The sequence below is a fragment of the Podarcis tiliguerta genome (assembly GCF_965153285.1).
Source record: "Podarcis tiliguerta genome assembly, chromosome: 3".
Classification (NCBI taxonomy): domain Eukaryota; kingdom Metazoa; phylum Chordata; class Lepidosauria; order Squamata; family Lacertidae; genus Podarcis; species Podarcis tiliguerta.
Genome location: NC_139536.1, coordinates 30,746,289 through 30,764,771, shown reverse-complemented (window position 1 = coordinate 30,764,771; position 18,483 = coordinate 30,746,289). Strand labels below are relative to the sequence as shown.

At 39.6% G+C, this 18,483-nt stretch overlaps 1 protein-coding gene across 20 annotated transcripts in view; it reads left to right on the top strand.

Annotated features, from left to right (window-relative positions):
• Window positions 1-18,483, top strand: part of ENAH (ENAH actin regulator) — a 146,482-nt gene that overhangs the window by 92,284 nt on the left and 35,715 nt on the right. For 12 of the 20 annotated variants that reach the window (XR_014509754.1, XR_014509755.1, XR_014509756.1 and 9 more), the window contains one exon: window positions 18,266-18,431. Coding sequence is in view for 13 of the 20 variants with exons in the window: in XM_083434435.1 (XP_083290561.1) it covers window positions 18,266-18,431 (166 nt within the window). In the remaining 7 variants the exon portion in view is untranslated. Of the gene's footprint in view, window positions 1-13,074; window positions 13,248-18,265; window positions 18,432-18,483 lie in introns of those variants that run through there. The other 8 variants (XR_014509758.1, XR_014509759.1, XR_014509760.1 and 5 more) reach the window with 5 other exon arrangements.

The following is an 18,483-nucleotide window of genomic DNA, read 5'->3' as shown; positions in this document are numbered from 1 at the left end:
AAAGGTACCCCTGCCCGTACGGGCCAGTCTTTACAGATTCTAGGGTTGTGTGCTCATCTCACTCTAGAGGCCGGGAGCCAGCGCTGTCCGCAGACACTTCCGGGTCACGTGGCCAGCGTGACGAAGCTGCTCCGGCGAACCGGCACCAGAGCAGCACACGGAACGCCGTTTACCTTCCCGCTAGAAAGCGGTACCTATTTATCTACTTGCACTTAATTGTGCTTTCGAACTGCTGGGTGGGCAGGAGCTGGGACCGAACGACAGGAGCTCACCCCGCCGCGGGGATTCGAACCGCCAACCATGCGATCTGCAAGTCCTAGGCGCTGAGGTTTTACCCACAGCACCACCCGTGTCCTTTACCTTTTACCTTTATGCAAAACCATGTACACTTCAAGAAATCTGCTTTAACTCTGTTGCCTTCCGAATGCCACAAGTGTGCATGTGCATGCCTGTTTCCCCGCCTTGTATGTGTGGAATCAGGGTAAGAAACAGCCCAGGAGTGTTGGTGCCCATGGTACCCTCAAAATTCCAAATGAGGCCAAACCGTTGGTGGCCACATATCTCTCAGTCTAACCTACTTAAGAACATGAGTACATCAGACTGAATGCCTACCTAGTCCAGCTTTCTGTTCCCACAGTTGCAAACCAGCACACAAGCAGGGCCATGAGCACGGTAGCACTCTCATCATGTTCTCCGGTTGTTGTGGATAAAGTGTTGGTGCTGATGAACCATGTATGCTGCCCTGAGCTCCTTAGAGGAAAGTTGGACTGTATATATAATAAATAAAATATATGCTACTGTTGTGCATAGCTAAGGTGTTTCGCCGGTCCTGTCCCCCCCTCCCAGCATAACCCATAAAATAGCATTTATTTGTCCCATGATAAGCGATCAGACGACTGAAAATCTGCCATTGGTTTTGGTATTCTTTCAAAGGTAGGAATGTAGTATTGCATAATTCCAGTACTTAGCCAGTCATAAAGCATCATTGCCTTTCCCCTGTAAAGTGGAGGAACACTTTCATGCTGCTTGCATTCACTCAGTCACATCTTGAACATTTTTTTAAATGCTAGAAGGCATAAAACCCGTGAGCCCTGCCACATTACTTACTGGTGATGGTATATGCCCAACATGATGGAAGTCATTGTGACATGGGAAAATGCTTGCATGCAGTCTTGGAATTGCAACTCACCTGGAACTGTGCCCATTAGTTTAAACCAGGGGTCAGCAAACTTCTTTAGTAGGGGGCCGGTCCACTGTCCCTCAGACCTTGTGGGGGGCCAGACTATATATTTTTTTTGGGGGGGGGGGATGAACAAATTCCTATGCCCCACAAATAAACCAAAGATTCATTTTAAATAAAAGCACACATTCTACTCATGTAAAAACACGCTGATTCCCAGACTGTCTGCCGGCCGGATTGAGAAGGTAATTGGGCCAGATCCAGCCCCCAGGACTTAGTTTGCCTACCCATGGTTTAAAGTGTTATGCTGATACTGGTGGTGCTTACCACTCTTATTTTCTTATTTTAATGGTGTTTATTTTAATGGTTATATTTTTGGAACCAACCCTTGGACCATGGAGTGAAGAAGGGTGGGCTAAGAGTACAAATCATAATTTTTAAAATAGATCAGTTTGACTGCTTTGTGTCACATGAACATTCATGGGTAAATTTTGCCTATTCTGTGGTCACATGACTGTTGTGCTGTTCAGTGATTTTTATTTATCCGTGTGGTACTAAAATTGCTTTGATTTTCATAAAGTGTCTGGCATAAACCATCACAGCGCTATTGGAAGTTTGTATTATGAGCTCTTATTTGATAACATATGCTAGTTTAGAAACAGCATTGATTTACAATTTCACAGTTTGCTTGTATCAAAATAGACAATAGTCTGTAATTGCATGTAGATGTTTATATATTCTTCTAATGCAATATATATCAGTAAGCTCGTTTTAGTGCAAAATCTCTCAGTTGAGAAGAATCTTAAAATTAAAGTGCCTTTTGTTTGAAGAGTAACTCTGAATACATTATAACTAATTTCACTGAGATGTAATTAGCAGTACTTGTGTCTTTAATCTTGCAGCTGTACCAAATGGCTGACAAGGCAGGTGCATCTGATCTTTCCACCTGTTCACAGAGCACCAAAATATATATGGATCTATTTTTCCTAGCTTTAAAAAAAAATAAACTTCACTTCAGATGATTTTCTTGGCAGTAAACCTGTAGCCTGCATATTCTAAAAATTGTCCATAGTAGTTTGTATCTAGTCTAACTACTGAACAAGTAATGCTGGCCATTCTTTTAAATGTATTATTTCATACAGAGATGTGCATTTATCAAACTTATGGTTGGAACTTCTCATCTATGATGACATGATGTGCAAGAACTGATATGCAGTTTTGGAGAGAAAATTGTTGCTATAACTGTTCTAGGGCTTGCAAGCCTGGCACTGTTCTCCCTGCCCCCGCCCCGAAAAAAACCCCTCATTTGTGACTAAGGAACAATAAGCTATTTCTTTTTGCAGTTAGGTTCCCTTCAAAGCACTGCCAATCCAACTTGTTGTGTCTCTCCAATTAAATTCTATTCTTTGTGCTGTATTAGTTAAGTAAAGTTTTGTGGACCACTTTATAGCAAGTGACTGCATTTGGATGGTGATGATCTGAACTGGGTCAATATGTCACATGGAAATAGGAATATGTACAGTTTGTGAAATGCCTCATGATAGCAGATGAGCCTGTTTGGAACAGCTTAATTCCTTTATGGGATTCCCACTGTTTCTCCTTGTAGTACTGCTGCCTCAGCAACCAAATCTGCAATTATTCAGTCTCATGGCTTGGGGAATATGATCTGCAACCTAGAAATAATAGTCACTTATCATCAAAATAGAGATTTGGAAAGTGCAATAGGGTAAATGAAACTATTTCTTACTTTGGGCTAAATCATATATTGCCTTCTAGGAATACTCCTCTCAAAGTTGTAAGGCGATTCTTCACTCTGGAGTTACTGCAATATGTTAAATATGATGTAGTGCAAATGCTGGTAACAAGAAACGCTTCACTGTGCTTCAGCAATTGATCAGAGACCTAAAATTTCAAAATACCCATCTGCACTGTCACTGACAGTATGGAATTTTTTCTTTGTGATTAATACTTCACTTTTCCAAACTTTTGGCAACATATTCCATTGTCAGCATCTACAGCAGGGATGCTGGGTTTGGGGGGAGTTGTATGAGGTAGAATATTCTAACCAAAAGTTTTATGTAGTGATTGTAGTTACGTGGTGATTGATTTTATGAGATGTAATTATATTTATGTAATTATTAATTTTACTTCTTGTTTGTTGAAAGTTGCCTTGAAGCTTTGGCATAGGTGATGCACAAGTCTAATAAATAATATAATATTAATTTCACATTTAGCATTTTCTGTTTTAGCAAGTTCATGGCAGAACTGTGCTGGTGAATGGATTCTTGACAAAATGGGTCAGAGTGGCGAATCTCACTCTCCCAGTCTCAGTAACCTAAGGAGCAGTGCCAAAAGTCTCTTGACTGGAGGAAAGGAGAGCATCCTGGCTTTCTCTCAACCAGAGGTTTCTATTACTGTCCTCTACCCAGCGAAATTCCATCTTAAAATTAATGCTCTGTGTTTTTCTGCCTCCAGCATTGACCGTTTGAGGTGTGTTTAGGGTAATGTGTACTTTGTTCTTAACCTGTAATTGTGATGGAGTTTCTCATGGCATCTGTAATTTGCGATTTAAACCATGAGATATTCAGATGAAATTGGCAAGATTAGAACCTGACTTTCTAGAGGCACTCAGCAGCAAATGCAGCTGGCATCATTTCTGTGGAACATAGAAGGGCTTAATCGGATACATGGAGCATTGGCAGAAAAAAAAACGAGTGTTTCGGAGTATCAATTTACGCCAGTAATGCCTTATTTGTATAATTGGCATTATGCTGCATTGTTTATTGTAAGCTGTTTGTGCTCCATGAGAAAATAAAAACTTGGTTTAAAAGCACACCAAATTCTACATCATGCTATGATAGACCTGCTATGATGGAGTCTTGGCTGTTGCTAACTCACATTCTCTCAGCATGCACCCTGCAAATAGCCTTTTAAACAGTTATTTCTAAAGATGCCTTAGGCTGCAGTTGTATACCCTTCACCTACTACCTTTGAGTAAGCCACACTAAACTAAGTGAGGTTTACTTTGGAGTACACAAGACTGCATGGCTAATAGGCTTAACATTTTAAGCTGGCAGTTGTAATAGTTAGGCCTGCTAGGCCTGTGATTACAATGAGGATTGCTGGAATAACCCAGACCTTCCAATATTGGGGGGGGGGGGCTTGTCCTGTGGGCTGTTCCTGAACTGTGTGAGTTTACAGTAATTAGTTGTTAAACACTGAGGCGGCATAGGATATTGGGAATGTCATGGCGGTTTAGATGTAGAGGTATAAGAAGATGGGATGCATGCAGGAAGTAAAATTGATGAAGGGGAAATATGGAGAGAAGTAGGAAGTTGAGGCCCACAAGGATTGGTATTGAGGCGTGTGTGTTTTAAATTGTTCATAAATGATCTAGAATTAGGAGCATGCAGTGAGGTGGTCAAGTTTGGTGACAAAGATACTAAATTGTTCAGAGTCAATAAAAGGAAAAAGAGATCATGAAGAGCTCCAAAAAGACCTCTCCAAACTGAGTGAATTGTTGGTAAAATGGCGAATGCAATTCGTTCTGAACGAGTGTAAAGTAATGCATGTTGGGACAAAAAGCATTAATTCCACATAAATACCCATGGACTCTGAACTGGAGGTGAACCTCCAGGAACCTTGGGGTCATAGTAGATTGTTCGATGAAGATGTCAACCCAGTGCGTGGTGACTGAAAATAGCAGATTCTATGCTAGGGATCATTAAGAAATGGATTGAAAATAAAACTGCCAGGAACATAATGCCATTATATAAATCTGTGGTGCGGCCACATGTGGAATACTTTGTACAGTCCTGCTCGCCTCACCTCAAAAAGGATATTCTAGAGTTGTAAAAGTTTCAGAAAGAGCAACCAAAATTATCAAGGGGATAAAGCAACTCCCCTATGAAGAAAAGTTGTAACTTTGGGGAGTTTTCAATTTAGAAAAAGGCAAGTAAGAGGCGGCATGATAGAAGTATAGAGAATTATGTGCAGCTTGGAGAAAGTAGATAGAAAAAGTTTTTCTCTCTCTCATAACACTAGATCAGGGGTAGGCAGCCCGCGGCTCCGCATGTGGCTCTTTTACACCTTTGCCGCGGCTCCGGGGCGGATACTAGCGAGGGGAGGAGGCGCACTGTGCGCCCCGACACTCCCCACTGTGGCGGGCGCTGTACTGGCTGTGACATCGCATGGGGGCGGTGCGTGCGTTAGTCACGCACCGCCCCAACGTCACTTGCCCGCCCGCCCGCTACATTGTAAGGGGCATGTACGCTGGTCCCTGTATTGAAAGGGGGCATGTACGCTGGTCACTGTTTTGAAGGGGAGTGAAGAACACACACACACAAAAAGGTAACTTGTTAATTTAACGTTTATTTCTATGAGGAGGAGTAATTCTGAGGGGTCAAACAAAGAAATAATAAAAAAGTGACAAAAAAGTTATTTTTATAATGACGAGTTTTGCGGCTCCCAGTGTTTTTTTCTTCAGAAACGGGTCCAAGTGGCTCTTTTTGTCTTAAAGGTTGCAGACCCCTGCACTAGATCTTTTGGACACCCTATGAAGCAGAGTGTTAGAAGATTCAGGGTGGATAAAAGAAAGTGCTTCTTCATAGCTAAACTATAGAACTGACTCCCATAAAAAATGATGGGCCAGATTGAGTGAAGTCTTCCAGTGTGTGAGCTAGTGTAACTGGAGAATTGTCAGAGAGTAGGCCCTACTGAGTAGGGCATAGTGTATGTGTGGATGTGATTTTTAAGTGCATTTGGAACACCCAAGAATATGTTTTGAAACTAGTGCTGTTCACATTTGTCATATCTTTCCTTTGTCGGTTTATTGTAGAGTTGGAAGGGGCCCGGAGGGTTAATGCATTTTCTTGAAACCAATATGTCTCTTTGAATAGGATAGATATTGTTTGTCACTTTAAAAGTGGTTTTCAAATTCTCTGTCTTCCACTTCCAGGGAATCCTGTCCTTCTCTTGTCATTTGTCACAGAACCCCAGCATTTTGCAAACAGTTTTGGGTTTCATACTTTGAGGCGGGCTATGCTGATGTCAGTCTTGCATAGTCTAAAACAGGGAAATCTCCATGATCCATAAGAATGCATACCCGGGGCCACTTAACACAGATTAGTTATGCTTTAACAATTAAGTGGGCCTGATAGGAATCTCTTGAGCTGGACAGAATAGCTGGATGTTCATGTACGTTCAGTGAAATGTTTCAACAAACAGACATGCACACTATACAATTGGTTGTATCTTTTCAGCCATTTTTATCTACATTGTAGGGAATGTTTAGTAGCAGTGGACAAGCCTGTCTTCAGAAAAGCCTTTCTGCCAGTATTGATTGAGTCATAGATGATTCCCTGATAAGCTTCCAAAGAACTCCAGGATTCACCAGTTCCAACTTGAAAAGTACTTACATAAACAAATGTGAGCAAGGTCATAGAAACATAGCATTGTAGATTTGGAAGGTATCCCCCTTCTAGTCATCTAGTCCAACCCCCTGCAATGCAGGAATCTCAACTAAAGCATCTATGACAGATGGCCACCCAACTTCTGCTTAAAAACCTCCTCCACCTTCTGTGGGAGTCCATTTTTGTCTTAGAAGGTTACTGCCGTTAACAGCATCTGAAGTGATAAAATACTTCCTGTTCAAGTCCGCATGGAAATAATTGAATGGTAATCCCTCTAAAAGAATATTGGCCATATGCCACACTAGTGGAGTGAGTCAGTAGTACGGTCTTTACTAGCATTGCCAATTATATATAGGTCAGTGGTAGATGATGTAATATAGGTTATTTCCTGTGGTCGTGAAGCAGAGAGTTTGTCATTAAAGTGTGTGAATTTTTGAAATAACGCTGCTCATCTAAAGGATGCATACAATTGAATGCTTGGACTGTAACATGGATTGCTAAAACATGTACAGTACCTTGAAACTATTGGCTCAATTTATAGGAATGTGCCTCATGTTTGGCTGCTTCTCCCCTTTTGCGCTCTGTTTCTTTCCTGTACTTCCTGCCCTGCAGTTTATTTGTTTTTGTTTGTTTTTTGGCATCATAGCCTTTGGGGGCTAATCTAGGCTTCTAAGTGCTGTTTGTCAGATCTAGCTGGGATATTTTTGACGGTATGCTAGTTGTATGTTCTTTAGGTGAATTGGATATCTTGGTTGTTTTAAGTTCAGGTAGCTAGCTGTGTTGGTCTGACGCTGTTGAAATAAAAATAAAAAAGTAAAAAATTGTCCAGTAGCACCTTATAGCCCAACCAAGCTTATACCGGAACAAACTTAGTTTGTCTATAAGGTGTTACTGGATAATTTTTTACTTTTTAATTTTTATTTGGTTGTTTTAAATATGTTGTATTTTATGCATTTATATTTTATATTGTTGTAAACTGCTACAAATATTTTGTATAAATAATTAAAAATAAAAATACTTAGCTCTGATGTCTAAACTCCACAAATTCTGTTTACTGCTAACTATAGATTTCCTCCAGTGTTGATTCAAAATGGATTTCTAGTTCTGGTTTGGGTAGTACCCTGTGTACTAACTGTGGTTAGTGGGAGCATATTTCTGATGGCCAAAGCATGGTTTGACTGACTTCTTGCCTGAGCTGTTGAGGCTTGCTTATCATAACAATAATTCTATATTTGGTGTTGTCTAAAAATGTAGATGCATTTTGAACAACTTTCTGTGGCATAAGGGCATTGGGATACTGTGCTGGTTTGGAACTTAGAGATATGTGCCATAGCAATTAAATGAAACTGCACAATAGAAAAGGCACAGACGGTGCCATTATGAGATTTGACATTTCAAGAGCTGATTTTAAATGTGTTCATCTGTATGCACACATTGAATAACTACTGCTTTTTATCTAGCCCTGGAATGATAGAAATGAGAGCTCGATTTATGAAAAGTCAGTATGAGCAGAAGACCTGATTGCATTAGCTTTAAGAAGCAGTGAACGTTTTAAGATTTTAAAATACCCTTACTGCTTAATTTAATTTTTTTTATTTATCGCATCCCAACTTTTTCTCCAAAGTGCACAAAGTGGTGTACATGGTTCTGCCCCTCTTCATTTAATCTCCCAAACAACCCTGTGAGGTAGGTTAGGCTGAGAGGCAGTGACTGGCCCAAGGTCACCCAGTGATTTTTATGGCTGAGTTGGGATTTGAAACATAGTCTCTCAGGTACTAGTCTTATCTGCTATACTACACTGCCTCTATTACTACTGTATAATAAGTACAGTACAGACTTATGTCTGAATGTTTCCTGTCTCCTGAATTGTCTTGGGTGTGCTGTGGATTTAACTTCTACACGGGAGGCAATGTCCTGCAGTCTCATTATGTGAACGAAGGGAGTGAACCTTCCTCCCTCAATCTCAACCAATGGCAGAGTTCCTATGAGGAAAAGTGTTCACTTAAGTACAAGCCGCAACCATTTTGCGCTTGTCCAGTTGACACAAGACAGCCAATGTGTGGGTCTTTTGGGACACGGAAGAGGGCGGAACAGGCTTATGCATTCTCCACTGACGTGTGCAGACTCCAGGAATGGAACCCCCGTGCAAAATGGTCGTCATCTGTATGCAGAATTCAGGCACCTTGTAGATAATAACATCAATTTGTACCGTTTTTTAAATAGATGAAAATGGTTGATATGTTGTGTGGAACACTTCCAGTCACCATTATTTTTTACTATTTATGTGTAGTGATTTATAGCCCACCTTTCTTAAATTACGGAACATAAGGCTCCCCAGCACCTGTTTGACCTTCATTAAGGGTGTACTAGGCATGTGTACTAGGACTACTGTTTCTTACTGGAGCGTCATCAAAATATTCATTAGCAGATGCTGTGCTAATAATAATGACACTAAAGATCTGGAATGCAGATTGAGAGACTTGCCTTATCCCTTACATACCCAGTAAGTTAATGTGGTCTGGGAGAGCAGCTTCTTCAAGTTCTGAAGATCTCAGAAGCTTCCTCCACAGTAGGGCTGGACAGTATATCGGTATATCATCCAAAGCGGTTGGACGTCTATATTGTGATATCAGTTTCATAATTTTTGACCTGGCAATATATCGCAAATCATGATGTGTGTGTGTGAGCTATGCAAAAATCACGAAGCCAGCCAATGTTTCTCTTGATTCCTGTAGCCCCTATTAACTCTGCCAGGTCACCTCTCCTCTGCCTCCTGCAAGTGGCAGTGAAGTCAGCCAGTGCCTCTACATAGCCCCATTATATCTCAGACATCGTGATATATTGGCGTATCACGTTGTTTAGCTGGTGATATATCATGATGTTGAAAACCAGATACTGTCCAGCCCTAGCTGAAGGGTGGTCTTTCAATTTTTGAAATAAAATAAAAACATACCCATATGGTTTGACACTAGTTAAGCAAAATTATTTCCCCTATAGCCAGCAAGAGGATAGAGAGCTACAGTGAAGGCACTTTTGACTGGCTTTTAGTTGAATCAAGTAGTACTCACTAAAAGGTGGTGCTAGCCATTGGGGGCTTTTTTTCCTTTTAGCTGTCAAGATACTGGGAGGAGCTTCAAGGCTAGCGCCTGCCATCTGGTATGTTTTGCAGTCTTCACTGAATATTTTACATCTGTTTTTAGGGCATTCCCCCCTGACTCCTTGTTTGTACTGATTCTCACTTCACAATTTGTGCAAAGCTTTTCATAACATAGCATTAATTAATAATATGAATGGTGGTTCTTCAGTGCAAGAGACAAAACAGTTCTCCTTTAAAATATCTGGTGAATGCTAAAAAGAAGAACAAAAAAACCTGCAGATGATTAGCAAACAGGTTAAGAAATGCCACCTAGTCTACAATTATTTATTATTTAGCAAATAGAACTTTTTAGAAAGCTTAAGAGCACTTGCTGATTGATACGGCATTATTGTTCCCCAAGAGCTGTTCTACACAAGTGATTTATAACACTTAGGTAGGTGGCATGCACACTCCATACATTATTCTATTTGTATATGAAGAAAGACCATTTTTCTTTTTAAAAAAATTCCACCAGTAAGTCTTAAATTACTTCTATGGTTCTTGTAGAAGAGTAACAATTGTGCTTAAGTACTTGAAAACAACACATACACCTCTTGTAAAGTGATCTGCTACAACGGTAAACTGTTTCAATGCTATCTCTAAAAGTTTGCCTGTCTATAGTGTGTAACTAACCCCCTGTTTGGGGGTGGGGGAATCTAGATTACTATCTTAGACGTTCAAGAACTAAGGGTTGTATCCAGCTTGCACAATAGACTTTTCATTCCTCTCCTCTTCTCTGCAGCCCTCTGTGTACCCTCAAAATCTACACCGGAGACAATAATACATTTTCCCTCCATATATTCTATGTGTATACTGAGCAGTTGTGACTGTGAGAGGAATTAAGTCATTTCTCAAAAATTGCTCCATGGAAATTAGTTATGGCAGAGTTCTGACAGAGACTGCATAGACTTAATGCATGAATGGTAATTCTGTTCTAACATGGTAGGTACAGTCGTACCTTGGTTCTTGAACAGAATCCATTCCGGCAGTCCGTTCGACTTCCAAAAACGTTCAGAAACTAAGGCACCACTTCCAATTGGCTCCAGGAGCTTCCTGCACTCAATTAGAAGCTGCGGAAGCTGCATTGGACGTTTGGCTTCCAAAAAGTGTTTGAAAGCAGCAACACTCACTTCCAGGTTTGTGGTGTTCGGGAGGCTAAATGTTTGAGTCACAAGGTGTTCCAGAACCAAGGTACAACTGTATCTTGTAAGCTTTTCTGTACAGCTTGCTCAGTCAAAGTTTGTTACAAGAAACTGAAAGGCAAGACTGAGTACGCTGAGATGTGGCTTAATGCATCACAATTCCAGGGTGCCTTAGAATACCACCTGGTATTCCCAGAATAGGATTGGTTGTCTAATATGTATCCTGCTTATTCTGCAGCATGTTCCCATCATGAAGTAGCACATATGTAGTAAGCATATGCTTAGTAAGCACATATTTACTTGTTTGCCATAAGCTTGCCTTCAAGCATTAGTGTTCAGCATTGGAATATGTAGTGAGCATTCACTGTATTGTGAAGCTGTCCTTTGATAGTAGGCGAGTGCCAGAACCTTTACAGCTGAAAATGAATCTGTTAGATGCTTCTTTTTAACATATACAGGGATGTCCAACAGGTTGACAGCAGCTAGCGGCTCAATTAATTTCCTCCGTGGGGGGAAGCATCCGGCCCTGGCCCTCACTCGCTCCCCTAAAAAAAAAAATCAACAATTTTGATGTCTCCCCCCAAAAATAGGTAGATCACTGCCAGCTTTTTATTGTGGGAGTAGATCGCAGTCTCTCGGGAGTTGAACGTCCCTGACATATAGTAATAAAATTTCCTGCACTATTAATAGTTTAATTCATAAGCATTTTTAAATGCTAAAAGTAAAACTAAAAATAGCATACTTGATGGATTGCATATTGTGCATATTGTGCTCATATTCAGACACCCATGCAAGTTTTGATGTCACAAAAAAATGAGTACTTGCCTCAAGTAGCTGTCATGTGCTATGATGACCCATTGCTTCCTTGCAGCCTAAGGACATCTAGTGATCAAAGAGGGCAGACAGTTCTTCCCAAGACTAGGCCACTCTTCCAAAACTTTGTGCTCTGTATCTGGCGGGGGTTGATGGGAGTTTGTTTATTTTAAAGCATTTCTAGGTGGGGCCTGCTAAAAGTGGCTTACAACAATAAAATACAACATACAGAAAAACATGACTCTACAAAAGAAATAGAATTGCCCCCCAACCCCCCAGAAAATCCAGTAGAACAGCAGAGAATAGCCATAGTCCGAACAACAAAACATCGCTTATGGAAGGCAAGTAAGAAAAAAGTTCTTCCAAAATCCTTGAAGCCAGGGCATTTGATTGCTTTTCTACAGAGAGGGACTTCCAGTGTCACAGGGTCCCCATGTAAAAGGGCCCTCACCCTTATGTCCAGTAAGATCCTGCCAGGTGGTCTGATCATCTCACCGGCAGTGTCTGCATTTTGGACCAACTGCAGTTGCATTCTAAAGCAGCTGAAGTTTCAATAAAATCAGTTTCAATAAAATCATTCCATCAAAGAAAAACAACAAAAATTTCAACAGCAAGGACATTCTTATCAAGTAGGCCGTCAGCCAGCTTGTCATATTCCCATCAAATGCCTGGGACAAAAGATGAGTTTTATTCTGGTGCTAAAAGGAGGTTAATGATGCCCTCCTTTTTAGACCTCACTGAGGAGAATTCCACAGCTAGCGAGTCCCAACCCAAAAGGCTTTGCTCTTGGTGAACCTCCCTCACATGGAGAATGCCCTCAGGTGAAGGGTCCGGATAGGTTCGTATTGGGAGAGGCAGTCAGATATATATTGTGTATTTTAATTTCTTGCGGATCGAGTTGCATTCAGTAGGACTGTTTCGGTGTAATCTCCCATGTGAAGGAGCGATCTGGAATGATTCCTTTGGAGAAATACCATGATTAAACAGTTGAGGAATGGTTTTGCAGGAGTAGGACCTGTCTGTCCTGCTCTTTATTTAAGATATTTTTAACCTGCCCTTAAACAGAATTGCTGGGATGGATGCATTGTGCTCATCGATCTTTTCTGCACAACCTGTGAAATCTTCCATGCCGATTTTCTGCTTGTATTCCTTCGTAACACTTTATGCAGAAGAAAATGCCCTTGCCTGAATGCCTGCGATAGTTACTTTGTAGTAGCTTGGTAAAAGTTTCTCCAGTTGAGTCCTGCATACACTTCACTGTTACCTACTACATTTAGAGAATGAGTTCAGGAAGGAAAAGAATTACAGCATATGGCTAAGATTTCAGTGGCATGTTTATTTTAGGGACCAGTTACATTCTTGCAAGACTACTCTCTGACTTAATTAGAAATTGGGACATTACTTTCAAGCTTCTAGTCTAGTTGAGCACTCAAAAGTCTTGAGAAATACCCATTGCGGGGGGTTATACATTTTACTATGAGAATTTTAAGATTGTCTGACAAAGAGCAGCAAACCATGAAACTGGCAGATATACCCTTGGCTGTGCTCCAGCTGCCTGTAGCAATGTAAGTACACACCATAGCTCTTGCTTGTGATAAAACGTACAGAAATCCTGCTTCTGAAAGATAATACAAACTTTTAAATTAATTTAAATTGTTGTTGAAAAGAGGTTGATCTCTTTCTGATAACAAGAAATTAATTGTTGCACGTAGTTTTTTATATGTAGCAAACTATTTTTAGCACGAATAGCTTGAGCACTACAAAACAATTAACAAAATAAGAATTAAAGGTACATTTGGAATATGTTCCTGCATATGTGACTTTCTGACAGACATAAGGGAGTGACTGATATCCCACATGAAGCGTTTTCTCCAAGTACTTGTAAGATAGTTATATTTATCCTTTTGAACCTTTTAGGATTAATGGTGAAAGTCATTCTTTACTGAACAGTACTTGAACTGCTCAGGTACTACTCGTTTTCTTATTATTAGGATAAACAGAAAGGTTGATCTGGTTTCTCCTTGCATCATAGATAAAATGTTTTTAAACAAAAAACAAAAATGGGCTGTGTGCCAAGAAAAGGTTTTTGTACCAATATAATTTTGTATCCTAGTCGCTTAAAGCATGCTGTTTTCCAAAAACATTTTAAAAGGGGAAAATGAGTCAATACTGGTTTTCCAAACAAAGTTAGTGTTTAAGATTGAACTGTTACTATCTCAGTAATGCCATTTATAACTAAATCCAAATAAATCTTACATTTAACTAGCATAGTAAATTATTTTGTTAGGAAAACAAATCTTCAGTTTATATAACAGTAGCATAATCTAGAGGAAAAACTGCAACTGAAAAGGCAATGAAAAAGCGACTTTGAATTGATTTACCCTTTAATAGATAAAGTTTGTTCACTGTAAATCATGGGCGGCGTTCTACTAAAGTTTAGAGTAGACCTGTTGAAAATAATGGGCCTAACCCAGCTCATTAATTCCTGTGGTTCTACTCTGAGTAAAACTTAATTGAAAACTAGCTCATGGTTCCACAACACATTTAAAAGGGTATCGGATGTTAATCAACCCAAGACCTGATTTCCCTCCCATCCAGCAGGGTAATGAATGAGTAGGTCTGATATGTATGAAAATATATATAATGTGTATAAAAAAGGATTCAGAGCAGGAGTTAGGGGGGAGGCTCCAACAAACAATGCATAACAGTAAAATACTGCATTTTCTCCAGTACCTCATTTTGATACACTGTGCATTGAAAGCTCTCAGTTATTGTGCTTGCACATTTTGATTTAGTTCTCAAACTGCAATTCCCTCTGGAAAAACTAGTTAAGTATTCTTGTCTTGTCTAGCGAGGCTTCATGTTGTCTATTGGTGACGGTGCAAATACTCTGGGGTTATTGATTTGGTTTTTCCGTTTATAGCATGAAGAGACTAAATACCTTTGCAATAAATAACACAGCTGACATACATTGGTGTACTCTAGAAACAGTCTTAACTAAAATAATTTCTACTTTGTACCAAGTATAGACAGGGGTATAAAGTCTGAGTAAGGCAAGTGGCACAATCTGTGTTTTGCATCCAATATCTGCATCAGAATTGTGATGGAGATATCACTAACATGCCCCTAAATGCTTTACCACTGAGTATCTGCTTAAGATCTTAAGTGCCAGAAAAGCTAACCTAGTCAACATGGTGAGCTCTTTGGTCAGGAACCAGCATTTAACATTGGAATGCAGTTTGCACTTAACGTTAGAAAATAACTATGGTTTAACACAGATTAGTAGCATGCTGGTACCCACTGCTTAAAAGGCTTCTACAACAAACCACAAGCTCTAGCTGCTCGCTTATTAGTGCAGCAGAGCTGCTACATTTGTGTTGGTGGGTGATCTGGACTAATTCTGTGCAGGTTTATTTCAGTAAGCCAGTTAAATATGAAGAGATGACTGTCTTGCTGCAAGGCTGCTATATAAAACAGGTTATAGTTTTCTAGCTAATATCCTAAGTCTTCATAAATAACCCCAATCCAGGTTAATTGTGACCTCTTTTTCCTCCACCAACACTTTAGTTTATACATGCTGAAATCCTGTACCCACTTATCTGGGAATAAGCCCCTTTGAGCACACTGAGAGTTACTTGTGAGTAGACCATGTCTAGGATTGTGCTGTAACAAATGTTTAAAGATAGATTAACATAGTTTGTGATAGAGAACGGACTTCACTCTTGATGTTCATAACTCTCATCTATGCACTGACTCTACTGATTGTGTTCTCTCAAACTAGCAGACTATCTTCTCATTTTTATTCAACAACCATGACCTGAGAATGTTTTAGGACTGTGCATATGGTCTGGTTTCAGTGTCCTTTACTGAAGTACATTGACTTTAACTTTTCCCAAGTCTTTGAGGAAAGGGCATTGTACTCTGGGCATTTCTGTTGGATCTAGAAGTAGGGTTGTTGTATCTAAAAAAAGAGCTATCCAAATAACAGCTGGGAAAGTATGCGTCAAACACCACAAGCTAGTTTGTCTCACTCATGAAGCAGATGTCCTTGCAGTTTCTTTGAGGATGAGCTATGTAGTCATTGTTTTTATGTTTCATTTTTGATATCTGATTCTATTGTATTTTTAGTCCTGTTTTCCCCGTGTCATAGTGAATGTTTTCTAGCGGGGAAGGGCAGAACTTGAATGGGTTGTTTATACTTCAAGATTATACTGAATAAATGGTTTATACTTAAAAAATAGCTGAATGTGATACTCTCCCCACCCCCGTTTCTATAGAGTAATGTGGTGGTTTTCTAGAAAGAATCTTTTTTAAAAAATTGCTGCCCTTAATTGATACAGCCTGTGTTAACATTTTTATTTAATTTATATTTAGAGAACAAATCAAAACTAGCATTTCATGTTAAATTTATATGCTTTATAATCACAAAAGCAAAAAAAAAAAAAAAGTTGAACTGACATATTTCAAATGTGTATTTAGTGTGGTTTAACTATTATAATGAAACAAATTCAGACAAATATTTTAAGACATGACAACTAAATATATGGGAAGTTTATACTGCTATTTAATTTTTTGGGGTGGGGGGATGAAAATGCTGAAAACTGCCCGGGGTGTTGTCAACATAAATCTGCAGGTTAATGGCTCATTTAACAAAATATTTGATCCTCCTATAACAGGGGTAGGCAGCCTAAGGCCTGCGGGCTGGATGCGGCCCAGTCGCATTCTCAATCCAGCCCACGGATGGTCCAGGAATCAGCATGTTTTTACATGAGTAGAATGTGTCCTTTTCTTTAAAATGCAACTCTGGGTTATTTGTGGGGCCTGCCTGGTGTTTTTACATGAGTAGAATGTGTGCTTTTATTTAAAATGCATCTCTGGGTTATTTGTGGGGCGTAGGAATTCGTTCATTCCCCCCCCCAAAAAAAAATATAGTCCGGCCCACCACATGGTCGGAGGGACGGTGGAGTAGCCCATGGCTGAAAAAGGTTGCTAACCTCTGTCCTACAAGATAGCAGGGTTTTTTAATGTTATTTTTTCTATATTTTTTCTGAATGCATTGTTGCTTTCAGTTTGCTTCATGTTATTATGTAGCACTGGAAATTATAATAAAATTTAATAAATAAATATGTAGTAGTGAGAGATGGTCTTCTAAAAAGATTAAAATGCAACTTTTGATTTTAGGTTTGCCTAAGAACATTCAGGTTACTTTATAGTTGCCCAGATTGACTTGAACCCTGCCATATTGAATAATTTCCAGCCAGTCTCCAATACTCAAATATGTGTTCTGTGCTGGTTGGATAATGCCTTGGATGAACCTAGCAGTTATTTGTTCAGACCAATAGATTATGTTAGCAGGCTTTTTAACATTATGCTCCTTTTTGTAAATCCTATTGAGCCACACTCTGCTTTATGTCCCCTGGAATCTGGGCTAAAAGCCAGTTATTCCCAGATTAATATGGGTCATTGAATATTTGGGCAGTTATAAATGGAAGAAGAATCTGTGCTCTGAAGTTGCATGTTGAATAGGTCTGGTTCACATCTCATATTAAACCTTAGTTTAAAACAAACCATGATTTAATGAGAATGAGCAGTATACTGCTACACAATGTTCAGAGGTTCCTGTGGCATCCCATCTCTGCTTTTCCACCACAAATTAAACAAGTCACAGTCTGTCTTGTTATGTTGTCCAAATCTGGGGCTGTTGGTTTGCTTCCTCCAAACAAGTCATAAGTGGTAGCCAAGGTTTCTTACTGGCTAGCGTTTTGTGGTTTGCTTGAGGAAACAAAACCAGGAGCCTGTGTTCTGTTGGCACGACAAGCCAGATTCTAGCTTGTTTCATCCATGGTGCAATAGGAGGGAGGGGGAGCTCTGTGAGTAGCATTCACTAGCATATTAAACGTTCAGATTAAACCATGGTTTGTTTTAAACAACTGTGGAGGCCTACCTGTATTTAAAAATAAATAAATCAAGAGAAGCCTAATAGTTAAAAGCAAGGATGCTTACTGAACCTCTGTTGGAAGAATGTTCCATAACCTGGGACCAGTGTCACTAAATACTGAACCTCTGGTTGAGTCCGGTCAGGCCTCTAACATTGGGGGGGGGGGGGATAACTAGCAGTGCTACTCTGGATGACCTCTGTCATCAAACTGGGATATAAAGGCTTAGGCAGTCCTTAAGGCACTGTGAGCCCAAGTTGTTGCTGTATTTACAATGTTTATTTTCAGTCATTTTAAAGCTGTATTTATACCAATTTAATATTATAAGCCATTTTGTGAAGATTTGTGCTTTGAAAAGTGGATAAGAAACGTATGAATTGCAAGATTGGATTATTATTATTATTTTAATGACATAAATTGGTCCAACGTGGTCATCCCTTCTCTTCCCCTATTCAGAAGAATTAGATGAACTGTTTGGGAACAGTGTCTGATTGGACTAATGAAATTATCTATGAACGTTTCAGAATGGGAAATGAGTGGTAGAATGTTGCCTTTGTTTTGAAAAGGTGTTTCCTTTCATATAGGACATTTAACATCACTTGTTGTTGTTTTTCCTTCTAATAATTTGTTTTCCCTTGTTTTAACAGTGAGCAGAGCATCTGCCAAGCACGGGCTGCTGTAATGGTCTATGATGATGCTAATAAGAAGTGGGTACCAGCTGGTGGATCTACTGGATTTAGCAGAGTTCATATATATCATCATACAGGCAACAATACATTTAGAGTAGTTGGCAGAAAGATTCAGGATCATCAGGTAAGTGATTAAGCTCAAGTAATTAAAATGGCCTTTTATTTTAGTTGGTCAG